The sequence below is a fragment of the Neltuma alba genome, unplaced genomic scaffold, assembly GCF_004799145.2.
Source record: "Neltuma alba isolate B1F8T4 unplaced genomic scaffold, ASM479914v2 tig00012729_pilon, whole genome shotgun sequence".
Taxonomy (NCBI): domain Eukaryota; kingdom Viridiplantae; phylum Streptophyta; class Magnoliopsida; order Fabales; family Fabaceae; genus Neltuma; species Neltuma alba.
In genome coordinates this window covers 40,199-59,377 of record NW_021637150.1, presented here as the reverse complement: position 1 = coordinate 59,377, position 19,179 = coordinate 40,199, and the positions used below count along the sequence as shown (strand labels likewise).

General features: G+C 37.8%; 4 protein-coding genes across 4 annotated transcripts; 3 read left to right on the top strand and 1 right to left on the bottom strand.

Annotated features, from left to right (window-relative positions):
* The first annotated feature begins 1,235 nt into the window (after positions 1–1,235).
* LOC114730375 (hevamine-A-like) lies at positions 1,236–2,179 on the top strand. The gene has a single exon (XM_028917435.1). The coding sequence runs from the start codon at positions 1,262–1,264 to the stop codon at positions 2,177–2,179; it is 918 nt and encodes a 305-aa protein (XP_028773268.1). The 5' UTR covers positions 1,236–1,261.
* Positions 2,180–5,536: 3,357 nt separating this feature from the next.
* Positions 5,537–8,429, top strand: LOC114730374 (uncharacterized). The gene is made up of 8 exons (XM_028917434.1): positions 5,537–6,406; positions 6,483–6,689; positions 6,768–7,267; positions 7,361–7,442; positions 7,538–7,624; positions 7,688–7,951; positions 8,032–8,135; positions 8,216–8,429. Exons 1-8 carry the CDS (start codon positions 5,537–5,539, stop codon positions 8,427–8,429), a joined length of 2,328 nt encoding a protein of 775 aa, XP_028773267.1.
* A 1,802-nt stretch (positions 8,430–10,231) lies between these two features.
* Positions 10,232–12,633, bottom strand: LOC114730373 (uncharacterized). Its single transcript, XM_028917432.1, has 2 exons — positions 12,272–12,633; positions 10,232–12,176 (listed from the first exon to the last, which is right to left on the bottom strand). Exons 1-2 carry the CDS (start codon positions 12,631–12,633, stop codon positions 10,232–10,234), a joined length of 2,307 nt encoding a protein of 768 aa, XP_028773265.1.
* A 2,057-nt stretch (positions 12,634–14,690) lies between these two features.
* On the top strand, positions 14,691–18,265 carry LOC114730372 (acidic endochitinase-like). Its single transcript, XM_028917431.1, has 2 exons — positions 14,691–14,731; positions 17,767–18,265. Exons 1-2 carry the CDS (start codon positions 14,691–14,693, stop codon positions 18,263–18,265), a joined length of 540 nt encoding a protein of 179 aa, XP_028773264.1.
* The last annotated feature ends 914 nt before the right edge of the window (positions 18,266–19,179 follow it).

Here is a 19,179-nt window from a genome sequence, read left to right as displayed (position 1 = left end):
AGTATCAGTCACTCGTGATCTTGAACCCAACCACAACGAGCTCCAAGGATTCCGCAGCCATTGTAGATGGTTATGTTGGTGGTCGAAGCTTGAGGAAGAATGAGTCGTCGTTGTGGTTCTGCAGAATGAAGCCACGGCCCCCCTGGTTCTGATTCGGCTGAGAAGAATATGATGCTGGTAGATGATGAAGAAGGACACGGGTGAGGCGGATGAACGGCTATGGTCGCGTTATGGTGAAGGTTGTGGAGAGGTCAAATGTAGATGATGAAGGTTATGGAGAAGGGCAAAGGCGGTCATTTGAGAGAAGTGGTGGAGGTCCGAAACCGGAGGTATGGGTGGCGGCCGCCTCCTTTCACCATAGAATCTCCTTTTTCAAATCCATTTGCCCTGATGCTTTGGTCAAAACGGTGAGTTTTGATAGCAAGGGTCCGTCACTACAATTTTAAAATTTTGTGGTCCTTCTCCTGCAATTCTTTTAGCTCTTTCTTTTCCTTTTTTTTAATCCAAATTTTTCAGACTAACCTAAAAAATAATTTAACAAATTGTAATATCAAAGATCCCAAAATTTATTAATTAAAAGCAAGCATAAAAATATGACAAAAATAACCTGTTTGCTCTATTTACTAAAATTATTCATTAATTCAAAATAGTAATAATAATTGCAAAATAACTTATTTTAGTTGATAAAAACCTCCAAAAAGATACAAAATAACAAGGCAAAATAGAGGTTTACCACTGTATGATGCGCGGCTCTCTTAACAAATACCAGAACACTTGATTCTTGGGAAACAAGTGATTCTATATGAATTTTGACATTCAAAACACATGCTGCCAAGCTGTCCTATTTGATATTAATTGATTGATTCTTGGAAAAATGGAATGACAAATTTGGCAGGAAGAAGGACTAAAACTTGAAAATCATCATTACAGACTCCAAAATTTGCGATTGACCTTCAGGAAATTTTTAAGAATCTATATTAATAGTTCTTGAAACTGGATTGCAGGTCTGCATGCACCTTCAAGGACCTTCAATATTTGATATATACTTCCACCCAATTTTCTCACCTATTTGTTGCTTATAGACCGCTACAACTTAAATTAATATATATATATTTATATATTTCCTTGCCTCAAATTGAGTTAAAAATAATAGAATTTGACGCTATTGCCCCTGACCCTAGCCCATTATAAATTGGCTCTTTCTCTTGCTCTTGCAATAAACAAGAAAGCATTTCCTTTTTCTTCTCTCAACCTTACCTCCATGGCTTCGAAAACACAAGCTTTGGTCCTCCTCCTTTGGCCCTTGTTGCTCCTCTCTCACTTGAGCTCATCCCAAAGCTGCCCAATTGTCACCTACTGGGGCCAGAATGTGAATGAAGGAGAGTTGGATGCAGCATGCCAAACCAAAAAGTATGAGATAATCAACATAGCATTCATGAACACATTCGGCAATGGCCAAACTCCAGACATAAACCTAGCAGGACACTGTTCTGCGTCTTGGGGTGTCCCTTGCACTAAATATGCCCCCCAAATAGCCACTTGCCAAGGCCTGGGCGTCAAAATCTTCCTTTCTCTCGGAGGAGCTTCTGGCTCCTATTCCCTTGCTTCGGCTGAAGAAGCCAAACAATTTGCCTCCCACCTGTGGACCTACTACCTCAGTGGCCAAAGCCCAGGTCTCCTCGGACTAGTGGCCTTAGATGGCATTGATTTTGACATCGAAGGAGGTACAAACTTGTACTGGGATGTCCTTCTTAAAGAGCTTTACGCATACACCCAGCAAAAGAAGTTTTACTTATCAGCAGCACCACAATGTCCAATCCCAGATTACTACCTAAACACAGCCATTACCACTGGCCTCTTCGACGACATCTGGGTCCAGTTTTACAACAACCCTCCCTGCGAATACACAGATGGAGATACTCAGAAACTTATAAGTTCATGGAACCAGTGGACCACCACGTTCAACGCCACCAAGTTCTATGTCGGCCTCCCGGCGTCTCCTGCTGCAAATGGTAGTGCCGGTGGTTATGTCCCGATCGATGTGCTCAACAAGGAGATTCTTCCGCAGGTAGAAACCTCTCCCAAGTTTGGTGGGGTGATGTTATGGAGTAGGTACTACGATAGTCTATCGGGATACAGCGATCAAATCGTGTGTAATGCCACTGGAGCTAGCTTTTGAAGCTGTGCGTGCGCCATTGGTTGGCATGTGAAATCTGCCTCCGAGGTTCTGTATCGCGTTTTATAGTAGTACTAGTGTGTAACTGCAACCTCTCTAGCTACTATCGTGCATGGACTAAGTCGTGTGGAAGGCTAGTGCCTTCGATCCATAAGTGACAACTTGATTCCACTCAAATTGTCATCTATAAATAAAAGTTTAATCGATCTTGTGGTTCCTGTGATTTTTTTTTTGGCCCAAAATGCTGTTAAGATTTGACTTGAGTGTTTTATAACAAGGTATTGAAAACTACACCGGACTCTGAATAAGTCGAGATAGTGGGTAAAAGGTTAATGGGTAAGTTAGAGTTAAAAGAGGGTCAAAACAATGAGGAATAAAAAAAATTAAAAATTAATGTAAATTCTAATCATGCCACCAAAAGACTAAATATTAATTTAATATCTTAAATCTCTAACAAAATAATCATATACTTACATTGTCTTTCCATTTTTCCTACAATTCTCTTGATAAGTTGACATCACATTATCATATTATTAAAATCACTAAATATTCATTCGAGGAGAATATCAAGATAGAGTTATGACAACAAAATACTCCAATCTACAATCCTTTAGTCATTAAATAATACTCCTCTGGTCCTATTTATGCGGCAGAGAGAGAAGATTTTTTTGCTCCTATTTATAAGTCATTTCATTAAATTTTCGGTGTGAATGTACTATTTTATCTTTCATTCATTATGGTGTAGGTAGTTATCTTTTTTGAAAAGTATATAATATTAAATATGGGTAAAGTTAGAAAATTGTTATATTTTAATGGAAAGTTAATGTATTTTAAGGTTTTCTTTGGTTTATGTGAAATATGTTGAAAGTACCTTGTGGTGAAAACATGCCAGGCCAGGCCTGTGTGATGAGGCATGTTGGCTTGAGCCTGGCCTGCAGCCTGTGAAAGGCCTTTTGTTCGGCTTGAGCCTGGCTTGTGGCCTGTTAAGAGGTTTGTTTTTTTTAACAAATTTTAAATACACATAAATCAATTCAAGATTACAATAATTCAACCCAATTTATCTAAAATACAAATAGAAAATATGAAATTATTAAATTAACACAACTTGTAAAACATGTCCCCTTAGGCCCAAAAAAATCAAGGGAAAATGACAATAAAATACCACTTCAATTCCAAAAGGACAAATAAGGGACCTGAATAAGCAAAATGACAAGGAGGTCACTGGGAACCAATCTGGAATTAATATTTTCGGCGAAAAGACCGAAATGCCCTTAAGATGTTTGAAACTTGAGGAGATGGAGAAAAGGCGGAAACCGACTCCTCGGCGAAAACAACACCCCACTCGACGAAAGAGGAACTGCTTCCACTCAGCGAAAGCAACCCCCACTAAGTGAAACAGGAACTAGAACTACCTCGCCCAGTCGACGAAAGCAACCCGCCGACCCGACGAGAGCAACCCACCGAAACAGAAAGTGCCCCCACTCGGCGAAACCAAATCGAAGGTCCTCTAGTAACGAAAAAGCGGTCGCCGAAATCACATTGCCGCCGTCGCTTTCGAAATTAAACAGGTAGGGAACTTGAATATTGTTGTTCATTCGATGGGTCCCCGAAGCTTAAAATGTAATTATGCAGTGATGCTCTTTGTGGTTCCGTCTTTGTTGTTCCCATAGAAGTTGCTCTAGGACGAAAAAAGTTGTTTCCATGTTATTGCTGATGTGTTTGGTTGTGTACATATTTGGAAATGATTGTGATTGATAGTGTTTAATCCATTTTGGGTGGCCTTTAATTGGAACAGGGGATTGCTTTTGTTGTGGGGATTGGTTTATTTTGATTTGAAGAAAAGAACAAAATGGAAAGGATAGTTTTGTCGGTGTTATTTGACTTTTCTAAAAAGAGTATAGCTTTCTATGTGGAGAGGGTGGGATTTTAAGGAAGTAGAATTCCACTAATTTGGTCTGCATGCGCGGCAATGACAAAGTTACTTTCATTTTCATTGAATGGTTTAGGGTGAAAAGTTTGTCCTTGCGTGGGTAAAATTTGCAAAGGTTATCCTGTTGTAGTAATTTAGCAAGCAGTAATTCTATTAGCCGAGTAGTAAATTTGATGAGGTAAGTAGTAAATAGTACTAGCGGGTTTGGTTTTGAAATAACAACTGTTGGTCTGAGAAGGACTAAATTTGTGTTGGCAATGATTACATTTGTTAAGTGATATGTTAATGAAATTTACAACATTAATTAGAGTAATTGACTACATTCGGCAATGGAAAATAATAGATTTGGTAAGGGAATGACAACATGCTTGTGATGCAAATTCAATTGAGTGGACAATGATATTGAGGTGATATATTACTGAAATTTACTACATCAGTCAATGAAAGTAACCAGATTTGTTACGGGAATAACAACATTGTGGTGATGCAAATTCATTGAACTGTGCAATGGTTTTGTAGGTCATGTTAATGAGATTTACTACATTTATTAGTGGAATTTACTACATTAGTCAATGAAAGTGACCAGTTTTGCTAGGGGAATAACAACGTCGTGATGCGAATTCATTTGACTATGCAATGGTTTTGTAGGTCAGGTTAATGAGATTTACTACATTTATTAGTGGAATTTACTACATCAGTCAATGAAAGTGAGCAGATGCAAATTCGTTTGAGTGTGCAATGGTTTTGTAGGTCACGTTAATGAGATTTACTACATTTATTAGTGGAATTTACTACATCAGTCAATGAAAGTAAGCAGATGCAAATTCGTTTGACTGTGCAATGGTTTTGTAGGTCACGTTAATGAGATTTACTACATTTATTAGTGGAATTTACTACATCAGTCAATGAAAGTGAGCAGATGCAAATTCGTTTGACTGTGCAATGGTTTTGTAGGTCACGTTAATGAGATTTACTACATTTATTAGTGGAATTTACTACATCATTCAATGAAAGTGACCTGATTTGTTATGGGAATGACAACATCGCCGTGATGCAAATTCATTTGACTCTGCAATAGTTTTGTAGGTGATATGTTAATGATATTTACAACATTTATTAGTGGAATTTACTACATTAGTCAATGAAAGTGACCAGATTTGTTACAGGAATAACAACATCGTCGTGATGCAAAGTCATTTGACTGTGCAATGGTTTTGTAGGTGATATGTTAATGATATTTACTACATTTGTTAGTGGACTTGACTACACTTGTTAATTGAGTGGACAATGGTATTTTGATGATATGTTAATAAAATTTACTATATTTGTTAGTGTAATTGACCACATTTGTTGATGGAATTGACGACATTGTTGTGAAAGAAATATAGTACTATGAATGACTAACAAGTGGTGTCATTGCAGCAGGGAAAATGGAGTTACAAGTACAAGTAGAAGGACAAGGAGAGGGAAGTGGACAAGTGAAGAGTGGGTACATGCTGTTTCTGCATGAATTTAAGGCGGGCAAAGAGTTTAGGAATAGGAGAGAAGAAGTTAGGGAGGGAGCAAAGGCATGGAGGGAGCTGCCACCAGAGGAGAGGAAGAAGTATAATGATAAAGTGAACAAACCAAAGAAGCAAGGGACGAAGAAGAAGCGGATGAAAAAAGTTGCTTTTAGCACTCGTTGCTCAGTCCGGCAGTACAAGTCATTGGTGGAATTTATAAATAGCAATGACAGATTGAAAGCCAAGGTACAAAGTTTGGGATTTGCAAGTTTGCTTGACATGGGATGTGAGAGACTCCCTCGTGACCTCATAGTACGCATTCTTCGAGCATATGATCCGCCTACTCATCAATTTACAATAAGGGGGAAGATCAAGGAAATTGATGCACAAGATGTTGCGGAGTTGTTGGAGGTACCCCACACAGGGGAAAAGGTAAGAACGGATGTGGATGATGATGATGAAACATACAAGAGGTTGAAGAATGAATATGGTAAAGTCTCTTTTACCAAGATACTCAAAGACATTAAATCTGGGGAGAATGAGGAGAATTTCGAGTTCTTGTTCATGCTGTACACACTTGGGAGTTTTCTAGCTCCTACCTCACAAACAACAGTCAGTGACAAGCTAGTGAGGGTGATGTGTTGTACTATGCATGAATTTCACCAATTTGATTGGGCCACATACATTGTGAACAACTTGTGGAAAGAGATGGAAGATTATGTTGAAGTGTATAGAAACGTAGGGGAAGACAATGATGAAGGGAGTTGCAACGTCGGAGGATGCATCTACCTCTTATTGGTATGTATTTACTACCATTGTTTTTTGTTCTATGTTTGAATGGAGTGATGATAAAATTAATAATTTGATGTTGCAGTTATATCTTGCTGAGCGCTTCCCATTATCTAAATCTGTTAGAGATGGGTCAATAAGTGCTATTCAATTCTGGACTGATGAGAGGATAAAGGAGATGACAAAGAAGGAAAGGCGGAGCAACAGAGGCCTATTGTATAAGCAGAAGGGCTCGAAAGTTAGGGTTGGAGATGAGGAGAGAAGAAGGAGAAGTGTCGCTGACTTACACCCGGTGTGTTTATTTGCTTCGTAATTTCAATGTGCATTAAAAAGATAAAGTGTTTGACCTTTTTTTAATGATGTGATGCAGGAGTTGCAAAGCTTACATCGAAAGTTGATGGCTGTAATTGATTTAAGCTACAAGAGACTTGTTAGTGCAGTAGAGGATGAGCTACATAAGGTGCACATAACGATGGAGGAAAATCGTACTGTGGGAGATGAGGGCCCTAGTGAAGTTGGAGCTGAATATAAGGGAGAAGATGAAGCTGATGATGGTGATGATGAAAATGAGGGAGATGATGATGATGGACAGGACTCAGGACACATACCTCATCATGGAGATGACTCGGACGAGGCTGACATGGTTGATGTTGAGGAAGAAGGAATACAAGCAGGAGATATGGATTCCCCTGATGTTTCCCCCATGGACAAGAATGCACAGCCCAGGAGATCACAGAGGGAGGTGAAGTCGGCCATAAATTCTCCATGGATTTTGACGATGCCTGTGAAGAGGAAGAAGAGGAATATGGAGGAAAAGGAAAAGTTTTTTAACATGATATCCCGCATGTGTTCAAGGCAGGATGGTGACGTGTAAGTTACTATTCGCATGACTGTGAATGATATTACTTATCGGTTGTTTACTAATTAACTACACACATAATGATACTGGGAACACATTTTTAGGACTTTAGTTCAAATATCTGATGAGGATATCACTCGAGATCAGCTAAGGACACTTGGAGGAATTGAGAGAATAGGTAACCGGGTAAGTTAGTATTGTGATCTTCGGCTGAGTACTATAAATTTATATTTGATGCTCATGTATACCTGTGCAAAAAACTAAAATTTACTTGCAAACAGCTTATGTCAGTTGTGTGCAAGACTTTACTGGCTGATATGAAGAGCGAAGGAGAAGTCAAGCGACACATATTTGATGCTGACTTTATGGTAAGGTTACTAAGATTAATACAAAATAATTACTGCTACATGACTAATCATTTGATGCTGCAGGCAATACTAGCTGCGAACCCATCTCGGTGGGATGCTAGAAAACGAGAAAAGCAGTTGCTGCCTGAATATGTCGGTTACAACATAGGAGACTGTGACTTGATATTTGGACCTACACTTGTTGGTGCTCACTGGTTTTGTCTTGTGCTTGAGCCTAAGACAATGAATTTCTATGTGCTGGACTCAATGAAGCCAAGTTTCCCTGCTAAGAAGAGTAAGAAGAAAGGTGCAGCTGATGATGATATGATGACTGTGGTGACCGGATGTGTAAGACTATTGTTACTGTTCTTGTGTAGCATGCTCTTTGTTTACCAAATTATTTACAAATGCAAGTATGTGTTGTGCAGAGGGATCGATTTTATGACATGATTGAGATAGTAAAGCCCAATACCATTGGAAAGAAGCAGATGAGTGACATTATTTGGGCCCCTGTTCCTCAACAGAACAATCTGTGAGTGGTATTAGTTGTTGATGTAATAATGTATGAATGCTACTTCGTGTTTCACTCATGGACATTGTTGCCATGTGCAGGCGAGACTGTGGCGTTCATGTTTTAATATGGTTGAGCAAATGGGAGCCCGGTGTGACGCTTGACTACGGTCAAGAACATGTTGCTGATTTCCGACGAAACCTAATGTGGTGGCTTGTTAATCATGAGCTCAATTCAAGACGTGAAGAAGCACTAAACTTGCTGTCATCCCCAGAACCCACACCGAGGAAAAAGCAGCGTGCATCACGGCAGTAAATGACGCTGTCTAAGTTTAGTGATGTGTTAGTTAATGTCATGTATGTAAGGGAATTTGCAAACTGTTTTCAGGGATTGTAAAGGCAACTCATTTTCAAGTAATGTTAAACCATTTTCCCAATTTGTTACAACACATGTGACGAGATTACAACTGCAGAAGCGAATTTACTGGGCTGTGCTACTTCGTCCTAAAACGGTAAAAGTCGGAGGTGAATTTTGCAAAACACACGGAGGGATTTACAACTCTCCAACTGAGATTTACAACTTTTACAGTGGGTTTAGCATCCCAAAAAAATTGGCCTGCGCAACTTTGGTCTCAAAAGGGTTAAGGTCGGACGTGAATTTTGCAAAACACACGGAGGGATTTACAACTCTCCAACTGAGATTTACAACTTTTACAGTGGGTTTTGCATCCCTAAAAAAATTGGCCTGCGCAACTTTGGTGTCAAAACGGTAAAGGTCGGAGGTCAATTTTGCAAAACACACGGAGGGATTTACAACTCTCCAACTGAGATTTACAACTTTTACAGTGGGTTTTGCATCCCTAAAAAAATTGGCCTGCGCAACTTTGGTGTCAAAACGGTAAAGGTCGGAGGTCAATTTTGCAAAACACACGGAGGGATTTACAACTCTCCAACTGAGATTTACTACTTTTACAGTGGGTTTTGCATCCCAAAAAAATTGGCCTGCGCAACTTTGGTGTCAAAACGGTAAAGGTCGGAGGTCAATTTTGCAAAACACACGGAGGGATTTACAACTCTCCAACTGAGATTTACAACTTTTACAGTGGGTTTTGCATCCCTAAAAAAATTGGCCTGCGCAACTTTGGTGTCAAAACGGTAAAGGTCGGAGGTCAATTTTGCAAAACACACGGAGGGATTTACAACTCTCCAACTGAGATTTACAACTTTTACAGTGGGTTTTGCATCCCAAAAAAATTGGCCTGCGCAACTTTGGTGTCAAAACGGTAAAGGTCGGAGGTCAATTTTGCAAAACACACGGAGGGATTTACAACTCTCCAACTGAGATTTACTACTTTTACAGTGGGTTTTGCATCCCAAAAAAATTGGCCTGCGCAACTTTGGTCTCAAAACGGTAAAGGTCGGAGGTCAATTTTGCAAAACACACGGAGGGATTTACAACTCTTTCAGTGGTATTTACTACTTTTATACTGGGTTTTGCACCCTCTTGCCGGGCTGGGCAGATTTTCTGCCATGAACAATACAATGCAGCAATATGACAGCAGATACATTACATATATTCAAATCACTGCACCTCAAGTACATCACGATAAACATGAACCGTTTACTTTCATAGTAGCTACACTAACTACACGTGCAATGGGATTTACCATTCACGCAACAGTATTTACCAAAAACCAGCAGCAATATGACAGCAGATGCATTGCATATATTCAAATGACTGCACCTCAAGTACAGCACGGTAAACATTGAACCATAACTTTCATACTAACTACACTACACGTGCAATGGGATTTACCATTCACGCAACACTATTTATCAAAAAACAGTAGCAATATGACAGCTGATACAGTATTTATGACATGATTGAACCATTAACTTTCATACTAACTACACGTGCAATGGGATTTACCATTCACCCAACAGTATTTACCAAAAACCAGCAGCAATATGACAGCAGATGCATTACATATATTCAAATGTCTGCACCTCAAGTACAGCACGGTAAACATTGAACCATAACTTTCATACTAACTACACTACACGTGCAATGGGATTTACCATTCACGCAACACTATTTACACCAAAAAATCACCATATCTATTGACATCTAAGTTCAACTTGGGTTTGGATTCTTGCACGTTCTTCTTGTGTGCCCAACTTGTTTGCATGTGCTACAATGGTAGATCTTCCTATTCTGAACTGTGACTCTCGTCTTTTTACTTTAGGCCTTCCTGGCGGTCGATTAGTCAAAGGCGGTGCCAAGAACACTTGACTTCCTATATTTTCCACCCAGTAATTGTTAGGATTTGGCATGTCTACTGTCGCCACTGGAATCATACTCCTGCCATAAATCTTTTGCTGTGATGTAATCTTGTAGCATTCATCAACAAAATCATAGACATTGCAATTCACAGCCTTAATCGCTGCACAGGCATGGGGACATGGAATGCCTGACATTTGCCAAGCTGCACAGGTGCATTCGCCTAGACCAAGATCAACATGTACAGCTCCTTTTGCTGTATGGACACACACCCTACCTCCTCCATAAGGTACACTCAGCATGCATGCTGATCTAGCAACATTGTCCACCAATTTTGCATCTATGTTTGGGCCTACACCATTTTTCCAATTACTCATTGCTATGCTTGCTGCATACATCTTCTTTGCCACTTTCTCACGATGCTCATGTATAAGTTGGGCAACATTATATCGTCTCTCTTTCAACATCCAAGCATTGAATGACTCAGCAAGGTTTGTTGTGATGTTATCCCACCGTTTAAATGGGAATTTACTTAAGGCCCACCTTTCAACATCACCATGATTAAGAAGCCACTCAAATAATTGTGGATTGAACTTTCTCATGTTATCCATTGCACCATCAAACTCGGTGTCAAGCCTTGCATATGCAATGGCATCCAGGTATTGCAGTCCCTCCTCCCTTGCTTTCCCACTAGTCTTCCTCTTTCCTCTATTTAATTTAATCATTTGTGCACTGAAGTTTTCCTTAACATGTCTGTAACAGTATGCATGCCTCTCACCACCAAATATTGCTTGCACGGCGCCTATTATTGCATTGTGTCGATCTGACACAATTGTCAATTCCATCGAGCCAACTATCTCCTTAATCATATATAAGAACCATGTCCAATCCTCAAGTGTCTCTCCCTTTACAACAGCAATCGCAAAAGGTAACAATTCGTTGTCAGCATCATAAGCAGACGCCGACAGTAACGTCCCCTTATACGGTCCACTTAAATGACATCCATCAATGTACAGTACATGTCTAGCACCAGCTATAAAGCCTTCTATACAACACCCATATGCTATGAATGCACGCTCAAATGTGTTATTAGTATTAGCCACCCATTTGGCCACGGTTTTGTTATCTGTTTCCTTCAACCGTTCACATATCCACGGAATAAGCATATAAGACTGGTCAGGCCTGCCATGTATGTCCTCTAAAGCTTTTTGCTTTGCCCTGTATGCTTGTTTATATGTCAACTTCATACCATAATCTCTTTCTAAAGTCTTCCTTATATCATTTGGACGCCTGTCTATGTGATCATTTACCTCATCTCTGATGATTGATGCTGTCAAGCTAGCTGAACCACAATGTTCCACACAAAGATTGTCTTGTGCATTATGGACATGCTCATTTATGAATGTTGCCACACGTAAAAAGGGAGTACTCTTTCTGCCCACTCTTGCACTTATCCTCCACGGACAACCTTCAACACTACATTTCACATACATTTTTCCCCTACAATTTTTCACATACTTGTACTCAAACTTGTTTGCAATACTGAACTTATGTACTTTCTTCTTGAAATCTTCTGCATTTGCAAAAGTTTGGTTCCGTCCTAACAACAATTCCTTCCATTTCAAAGAATTCATCTCCGGCAAAGGTGTAGGTGCACTCACTACTCCGTATGGTAGGCTTACATTAGGTCTTTCACTGCCTCCAGAACTTGTACTTTCCAAAGCATTTCCCTCCAACGTAGGCTCATCACTCTGTTCTGACAGTCCTTCCATTCTTGAGATCCTGCATTTATAATTACCACTGTTGTTAAGAGATTTACTACAACATTACAACAATTATCAACTTTCATAACCACCAAAAAAAAATTTCTCACTTACATTTCTGGATAACCCATTCCTTCCTCCACATTGTCATTACCTTTATGTGCTATATAAATATGTGCATTACGGTCATTATATTCAAATAGATTATCAACTTCACCATCATCTATAAGATCTACCAATACCCTCTCATCAAAACTCAAAGTGTATTTAATATCACAGCCATGACAATCCATGCTGAACCATTCGCCTATCATTGCCCTCAAATCTTCAAGTTTTGTACCCTCATTTATTACTCTTACTCTGACAGTCCCACCACAGTATTTAACTTCGCCATTGTCCTTTTCCACAAACTTCCCATCTACGTGAAAATAACAAGCAAGTCTTTTTGAAGATGTTGATACAATGTTACAAGACATCACCACTTGCTAACCTGCAGCAAACAACATTAAATATAAAAAAATTAACTTCTCCGCCAATTAGTTTCCATCAACGTACGTGACACCCAAAACACACACAAAGAGAGAAACTTTTCTTCTATTCGCAACTTTATTATAGGGTTTCACAACTCCATTATTGATTTTAACAACGTTCACCACTTGAACGCAAACTTCACGCCTACGTAATTGCTTGCCACCTTTCTTGATTTCCGCTACGTCATTCGAAATAGTCAATATAAAGTATAAAACCTCATCTCCAGCACACCCGTCCCCACCATTGCGCCATAAAGCAGACACAAAAAGGAACTACCCAAACCCCACCATCAGTTAATGCGACATGTTTACTCTCTCTCTTGCTACAAAACCTCTCGCCCACAACCAAAATCTATTAAATCAGCAATCCCAAAAAAATTATGATGCGGAGGAGTAAGATTATACCATTTCCAAAGACTACCAACTTAAACTCACCTCTTTTCAGCTCTGATGTGTTCTTCCAGTGTTTCTCTTTCCTTCTTTATTAAATCAGCTCAACCGGTGCTCTGCTCCATCTTTATTTTCATTTCAGTTTCACTTCATTTTACCTCACTGATAAGGGCATTTCAGTCTTTTCACCGAAAATATGAATTCCAAATTGGTACCCAGTGCCCTATTTGTCATTTTGCTTATTCAGGTCCCTTATTTGTCCTTTTGGAATTGAAGTGGTATTTTATTGTCATTTTCCCAAAAATCAAATATGAAAAATTATTAGAAAATATAATTTTATTCTGGTATAAAAATATCACTTCATCCCATCTCTAGTATAAAAATTAGTTGATGACTAGATCTAGTTTAAAATATTAGACATCCTTAATCCCCTTTATATTTTAAATTTGTCATTTGTTCAAACTAATTTACTAACAAATTAATAGTTGATCCTGTTGTTACACATGGTTGTTTTAAAAAAAAATATGTTACATTTATTATAATTTATTTAAATTAATTAAGTAACTGTTATAATAAGAATTAAATTGAGCACACATATATAGAGACTGTATATATGCAATTTTATCTAAATAATTAATACACATTACACACACATCATTGACTATTAATTCATTTTGCAAAGACTAATTTATTAACTTATTTTCTGGCAGCATTTGAAGACTTTTCCTTGTATTCGGCCTAACAAATTAAAAAACAGATGTCCGTTACCAAAATGATTTTGGAGCTATGTAATTCCATTAGCAGCCAATTGATACGTGTTTAACATGAGATGGCGTCATCCTACTGGATCTAATTGACACGTCAGCGACACAAATGTGAAGAAAAAGTTCAATAAATAAAAAAGAAGCGAATATGCATATTTCAATTGCGAACTTGTGCCCTGCAGGATCTATTATATAATACAGTCTAAAGCATAATAGGTCAATTATATATATATATATATATATATATAACATAATAGGTCAATTATATATTTTATATAAAATTAATATGAAAAGCATGGATCAAATAAATGAATGATGCTTTTATTTTTTTTAATGCACTTGTGTTTTCTTTCTCTGTTCCAATATGTGTTATTATACATACATCAATTATTTTTATTATAGAGAATGGAAATGAAATGAAGCATACAATGAGCTCTGGATAACACATTTATGTGGGTGGAGTTTTCTCAATTAACCAATCAGAATAACAGATTCCCTCCTGTCCATTTATAATTTTAACCTCAAAAGAAAAAAAGGATCACAGGTCCAGGCCATCTGACAAACCTAACAGGCTTATTATCAGGCTTGAGCCTGACCTGATAAAGCAAACAGGCCTTTTTACAGGCCTAAGCCTGTTCTGACATCTAAATAGGCCAGGTCAGGCCATTTATAGGCCATGTCACAGGCCCTTGACAGGCTGCCTGGCCTATTTTCACCTCTACTTATAAAGAGGACCAGAGGAGTAATATTTTTAGCATTAAAATAACTTAAAAAAACACACACACAACTTGGTTAACCCACCAAACCGGTCCGGTTAACTGGGTTTCTCCTGAGTTGCAACGGGTAAGGATGGAAACAGGTCAGGTTAGGCCAAACCTTGCTCTTAACAGGTCAGGCCTATTTTGTAGCCTATTGGCCTGATCCTGGCTTGTAGCCTGTTACAAGCTTATTTTTCAGCCTGAGTCTGGCTTGTGTAAAGGCTTGGCCTGTTAAAAAGCCTATATTTTTAAAAAATTTAAATTATAGTTATGTTTTTAAAAAAAAAAAAGCTTACATAATAGTTAATTTTTAGTATTGTCTTTTATTTAAATTTTAGTATCATAAGTACTATTTTAAATCTTAATTACAGTTTACAAGGAACAAGACTAATTGAAAACTAATTGTAATTGTATGTTAAAATTTGGAACAAGACTACGTTTAAGTACACACTAAAAATTAAAATTAAGACAAATAAATAAAGAGGAAAAAACTATTAATTTTACAATGAATAAAGAAGGTATCATAACTTAATTAACATAATACATAAGTTAATTAATTTATACTTGGAACAAAATTTCTCTTTCCTATTTTATTTATATTTTTAAGATTTAAAGATCACATTATTTATTGATATCATTATTTTAAATTATATTTTTATCTTCACTTGTCAACTAAACTTTAAAATCTAAAGAAGAATTAAGTTATTAACTATATATTAAAATTAAAAAATAAATTAAAAGAGCACATTAACAATAATATCATTAACTAATTTTTTCATATATTATAATTAAATTTTTAACAGATCCAGGCTGGTCTATCAGGCTTAACAGGCTTTTTAAAGAACCTAGACCTGGCCTGTTTAGTTAAACAGGCCTTTAAACGGGCATGAACCTTCTTCTTTTGGAAAACAGGTCAAGCCATAAGCCCCTGACAAGCCACATAGCCTATTGTCATCCCTAGTAACCGGTCATATCAGTCGACCCACCTGCCAGTTTTTATGACTGACTGGACCGGTCAGGTGATCGTTGGCCAATTTCCAGTCTAACCTGGCTTGTGCGGTCGGGAATAGCACTTCATCACACACTTTCACCATCATTTTCTTCCTCAAACCCATCTTCTTTCTTTTCTCTTTTCTCACACCCAAAGTATCTTGTATATGCTTGAGTGTTTTTGGTTGTGAAGGCCCATCTATTACAGTATTAAGTGGTTTTCCCCCTTTCAGCGTGACTGCTTGCAAACCAATGAATATTGCAGGAGGCCAGATGAAAGCCAAAAGTCTCAGGCCTTGCTTTGTTGTTGAGGATAATAAGAGAAAGAAAGAAAATGAGTAAAAAGATGCATCAAAAAGAGAGTTGGAAAATTAAAAAAAAAGGAGCTTTTTAAAAAAATTATTAAAATATTATAAATCTGAAAATTCACACACAAGCTGCTTTGTAGGTTTAAATTTGTCCAAATGGTATGTTTTTATCGGTTAGTGTACAGGTGAGCTGGTACCCAGTACCTAAGAATTCCTCAACTTATTCGCCATATGCATTATCTACTTCCCGCATACGCGCCCAGCAAGGGCAAAACTTGTGGCCTCTGGGAATTGATGAACGAAGCAATATCCAAAGGATATCACTTTTGTAAACCAGCTGGCAATAAGACAAAGGCAATTATTAGAAACTATCAAAATAGTGCGTTAGAGGTACATCCGATTATCACGTTCTCATCGCTCGTTGTTGCTTTATGGTCCTAGAATAGTATCAACAAAAAAGTTTTTCCCTGCAGCACTTTCCCCCAACACACCATTTTAATTTCACTGTAGATCTAGATCGTTGGATTTGCAGTAAATGGATAAGATTAATATATACTATCTCCTATCCTTAATATAAAAATTGATTAATTCAAGTATATTAAGGAGGTTTGTTAAGTTGGTTATTTGTAATAACTATGTATTGTCTTTTATAAAATACCCTTACTAACCAAATGTATATATTTGCTTTAATATTTGATGAAACTTTTTAATATGTGCAACTATTATAAAGGCTACTTTAAATAAATAAATAAATATGAAAGATAAAATAGACTGAGATATTATATTTATGATCAAATTAAAAGTTAAATTAGCTCTTATATTAAAAATCAGAAATAATATTTTAAAAAAAAATAATAGTTACGTTCGAATTGCTAACTGCAAATTTGATGGTTGATTCACGATGAATGTGAAGTGAATGGAAATCGTAGTTGAGACAATCAGTGACTAATTAAGCTTCGTCCTTCATAACGAATAGCTATAAATAGATCTTCCATTCCTCAAGATTTTCTTGCATAGGATTAGGATCAATCTAGCTACTAGAAAGCATACCAGGAAACGTTGTCTTGGATGGATTGATTTTGACATTGAAGGCAGTGAAAACTTGTACCATATGTGATGTTCTCGTGAAAGAGCTTTACGCATACACCCAAAATAAGACTCACCTATTAGCGGCACCACATTGTGACCACATTCTGAAATATTTATAACTCTGAATAACTATGGGTGAGATTATAAGCACACTACTAATTAGCTAGGGGGCAATAAATCGCTAGATTATAATTTAGAAGATTCCTTCAATAGTGCACATTATGATGCCTTTTCAAGCCTCATAAAACTACATCCACATAATTACCTCAGACATGCATGAGTTTTCTATTTGCCACATCAAATATTACGCACACAAGGTACAGGCATATGGAAACCATGCAATATTCGACCAATTAATTCTTCTTTGAAAAGCATTGCTACCTACAAATGCAGTATAACAAGAAGCAATAATTATGGGGGAAAAAAAACCAATTCACACTAATGAGAGGAACCGAACTAAACATAGCAAGCATCCAGGCATGGTCCTCTAGCCAGTTGCTGTTATGTTCCCTGTGTCACATGTAAATCTTCTATCTCACGCATTACTCTCTTATGATATGGGGAATAGGATCAATCTAGCTACCACGTATCCAAAGGTTCTTTTGTCACAGCTAAAACTGAAGACTAAAACATGGAAAAGAATTTATTTGATGTTAAATGACCCCAGCCCTAGCCCTTTATAAATAGGTTGTTTCTGTTGCCTGTTCTAAAAAAAAAAAAAAAAAGAACATTATCTTTGCTCCAATCACTCCGCATTCATGGTTTCCAATATATACATAGGTTCCATCCTCCTTCTTTGTCCTTACTGCTGTCTCACTTCAGCTCTGCCAAGGAACTAGGAATTGTCGCGTGCTGGGGCCAGAATGTGCGTGAACGAGAGTTGGATGAAGCATGTGCCACCGGGAATTACGAGATAGTAAACATAGCATTCCTCTGCATCTTCGGCAATGGACAAACTCCAGACATAAACCTTTCTGGACATTGTTCTGAATCCTGGGGTGCCCCTTGCACTAAATATGCCTCCCAAATAGCTTACTGCCAAAGCAAAGACGTCAAAATCTTTCTTTCTTTCAGAGAAGGCTCCCGGAGATATTCACTTTCTTCAGGTCAAGACGCCAAACGAGTTGCAGACTACCTCTGGACCAACTTTCTCGGTGGCCATCAGAATAATTCAGAAGGCCTGCTAGGAAACACGGTTTTAGATGACATCGCCTTGGGCATCAAACAAGGTGGAACCTATTATCATGATGATCTTGCCAAGGAGCTTGACTCCTACTGAAAGGTAAAAGATTTTCACCAATCAGCCTCACCAAAATGTGCAATCCCAGATCCATGCTTGGACTCAGCCATTGAAACTGCACTCTTCGACCATGTTTGAGTTCTGTTCTACAATAACCCTTCGTGCCAATATTCTCCTTGGAATACTCAGAACCTTATGCACTCGTGGAACCAGTGGACTGACTTCCCCATCTCCAAGTTATATCTTGGCCTCCCGGGATCTCCGACGAAAACTGGCAGGGCTGGTGGTTATATCCCAGCAGACGAGCTAAACCATAAGCTTCTTCCACGCATAAAAAGCTCTCCCAATTACAGTGGTGTTATGTTATGGAGCTATGATATATATATATATATATATATATATATATAGATTCTGGCTATAGCGGTAAGATCAAATCTGGTACTACTCTTGGAGCGTTCAATAATGTTGCCAAGATCTAATCAACCTCAAGAGTGCTGTGTTGCCTTTTATCGCTCTCCTATAGCTAGTGTGACTGCAACTTTTCCAGCTACTATCATGTATGGAATAAGCTGTGGGAGGCAAAGTGCCTTCGGTCCTTAAGTGGCGACTTGATTATGCTCAAATTATCATTATGAATGCAACTTTAATCATATGTAGCATGTACCAGTCTTCTTTTATATATATAAAGTTTTATTTAATTTTTTTTGGTTTCTCCTTCATTAAATTTAGATGTCAAAACTGAAAATACAGGGAAAATTTTTTAAATGTAACAATAATTATTTAGTATTCACATGTATCCATACAACGACTGATACAGAAAGATGAAGCCAAAAGAAAAAAAAAAAGTTCCATATGCATACTGATATCACACATAAATTTAATGTGCAGAAGGATGCTGCCAAAAAAAAAGGTTTCACATGCATCCTCATTGCTGTCACCTCACACATACATTT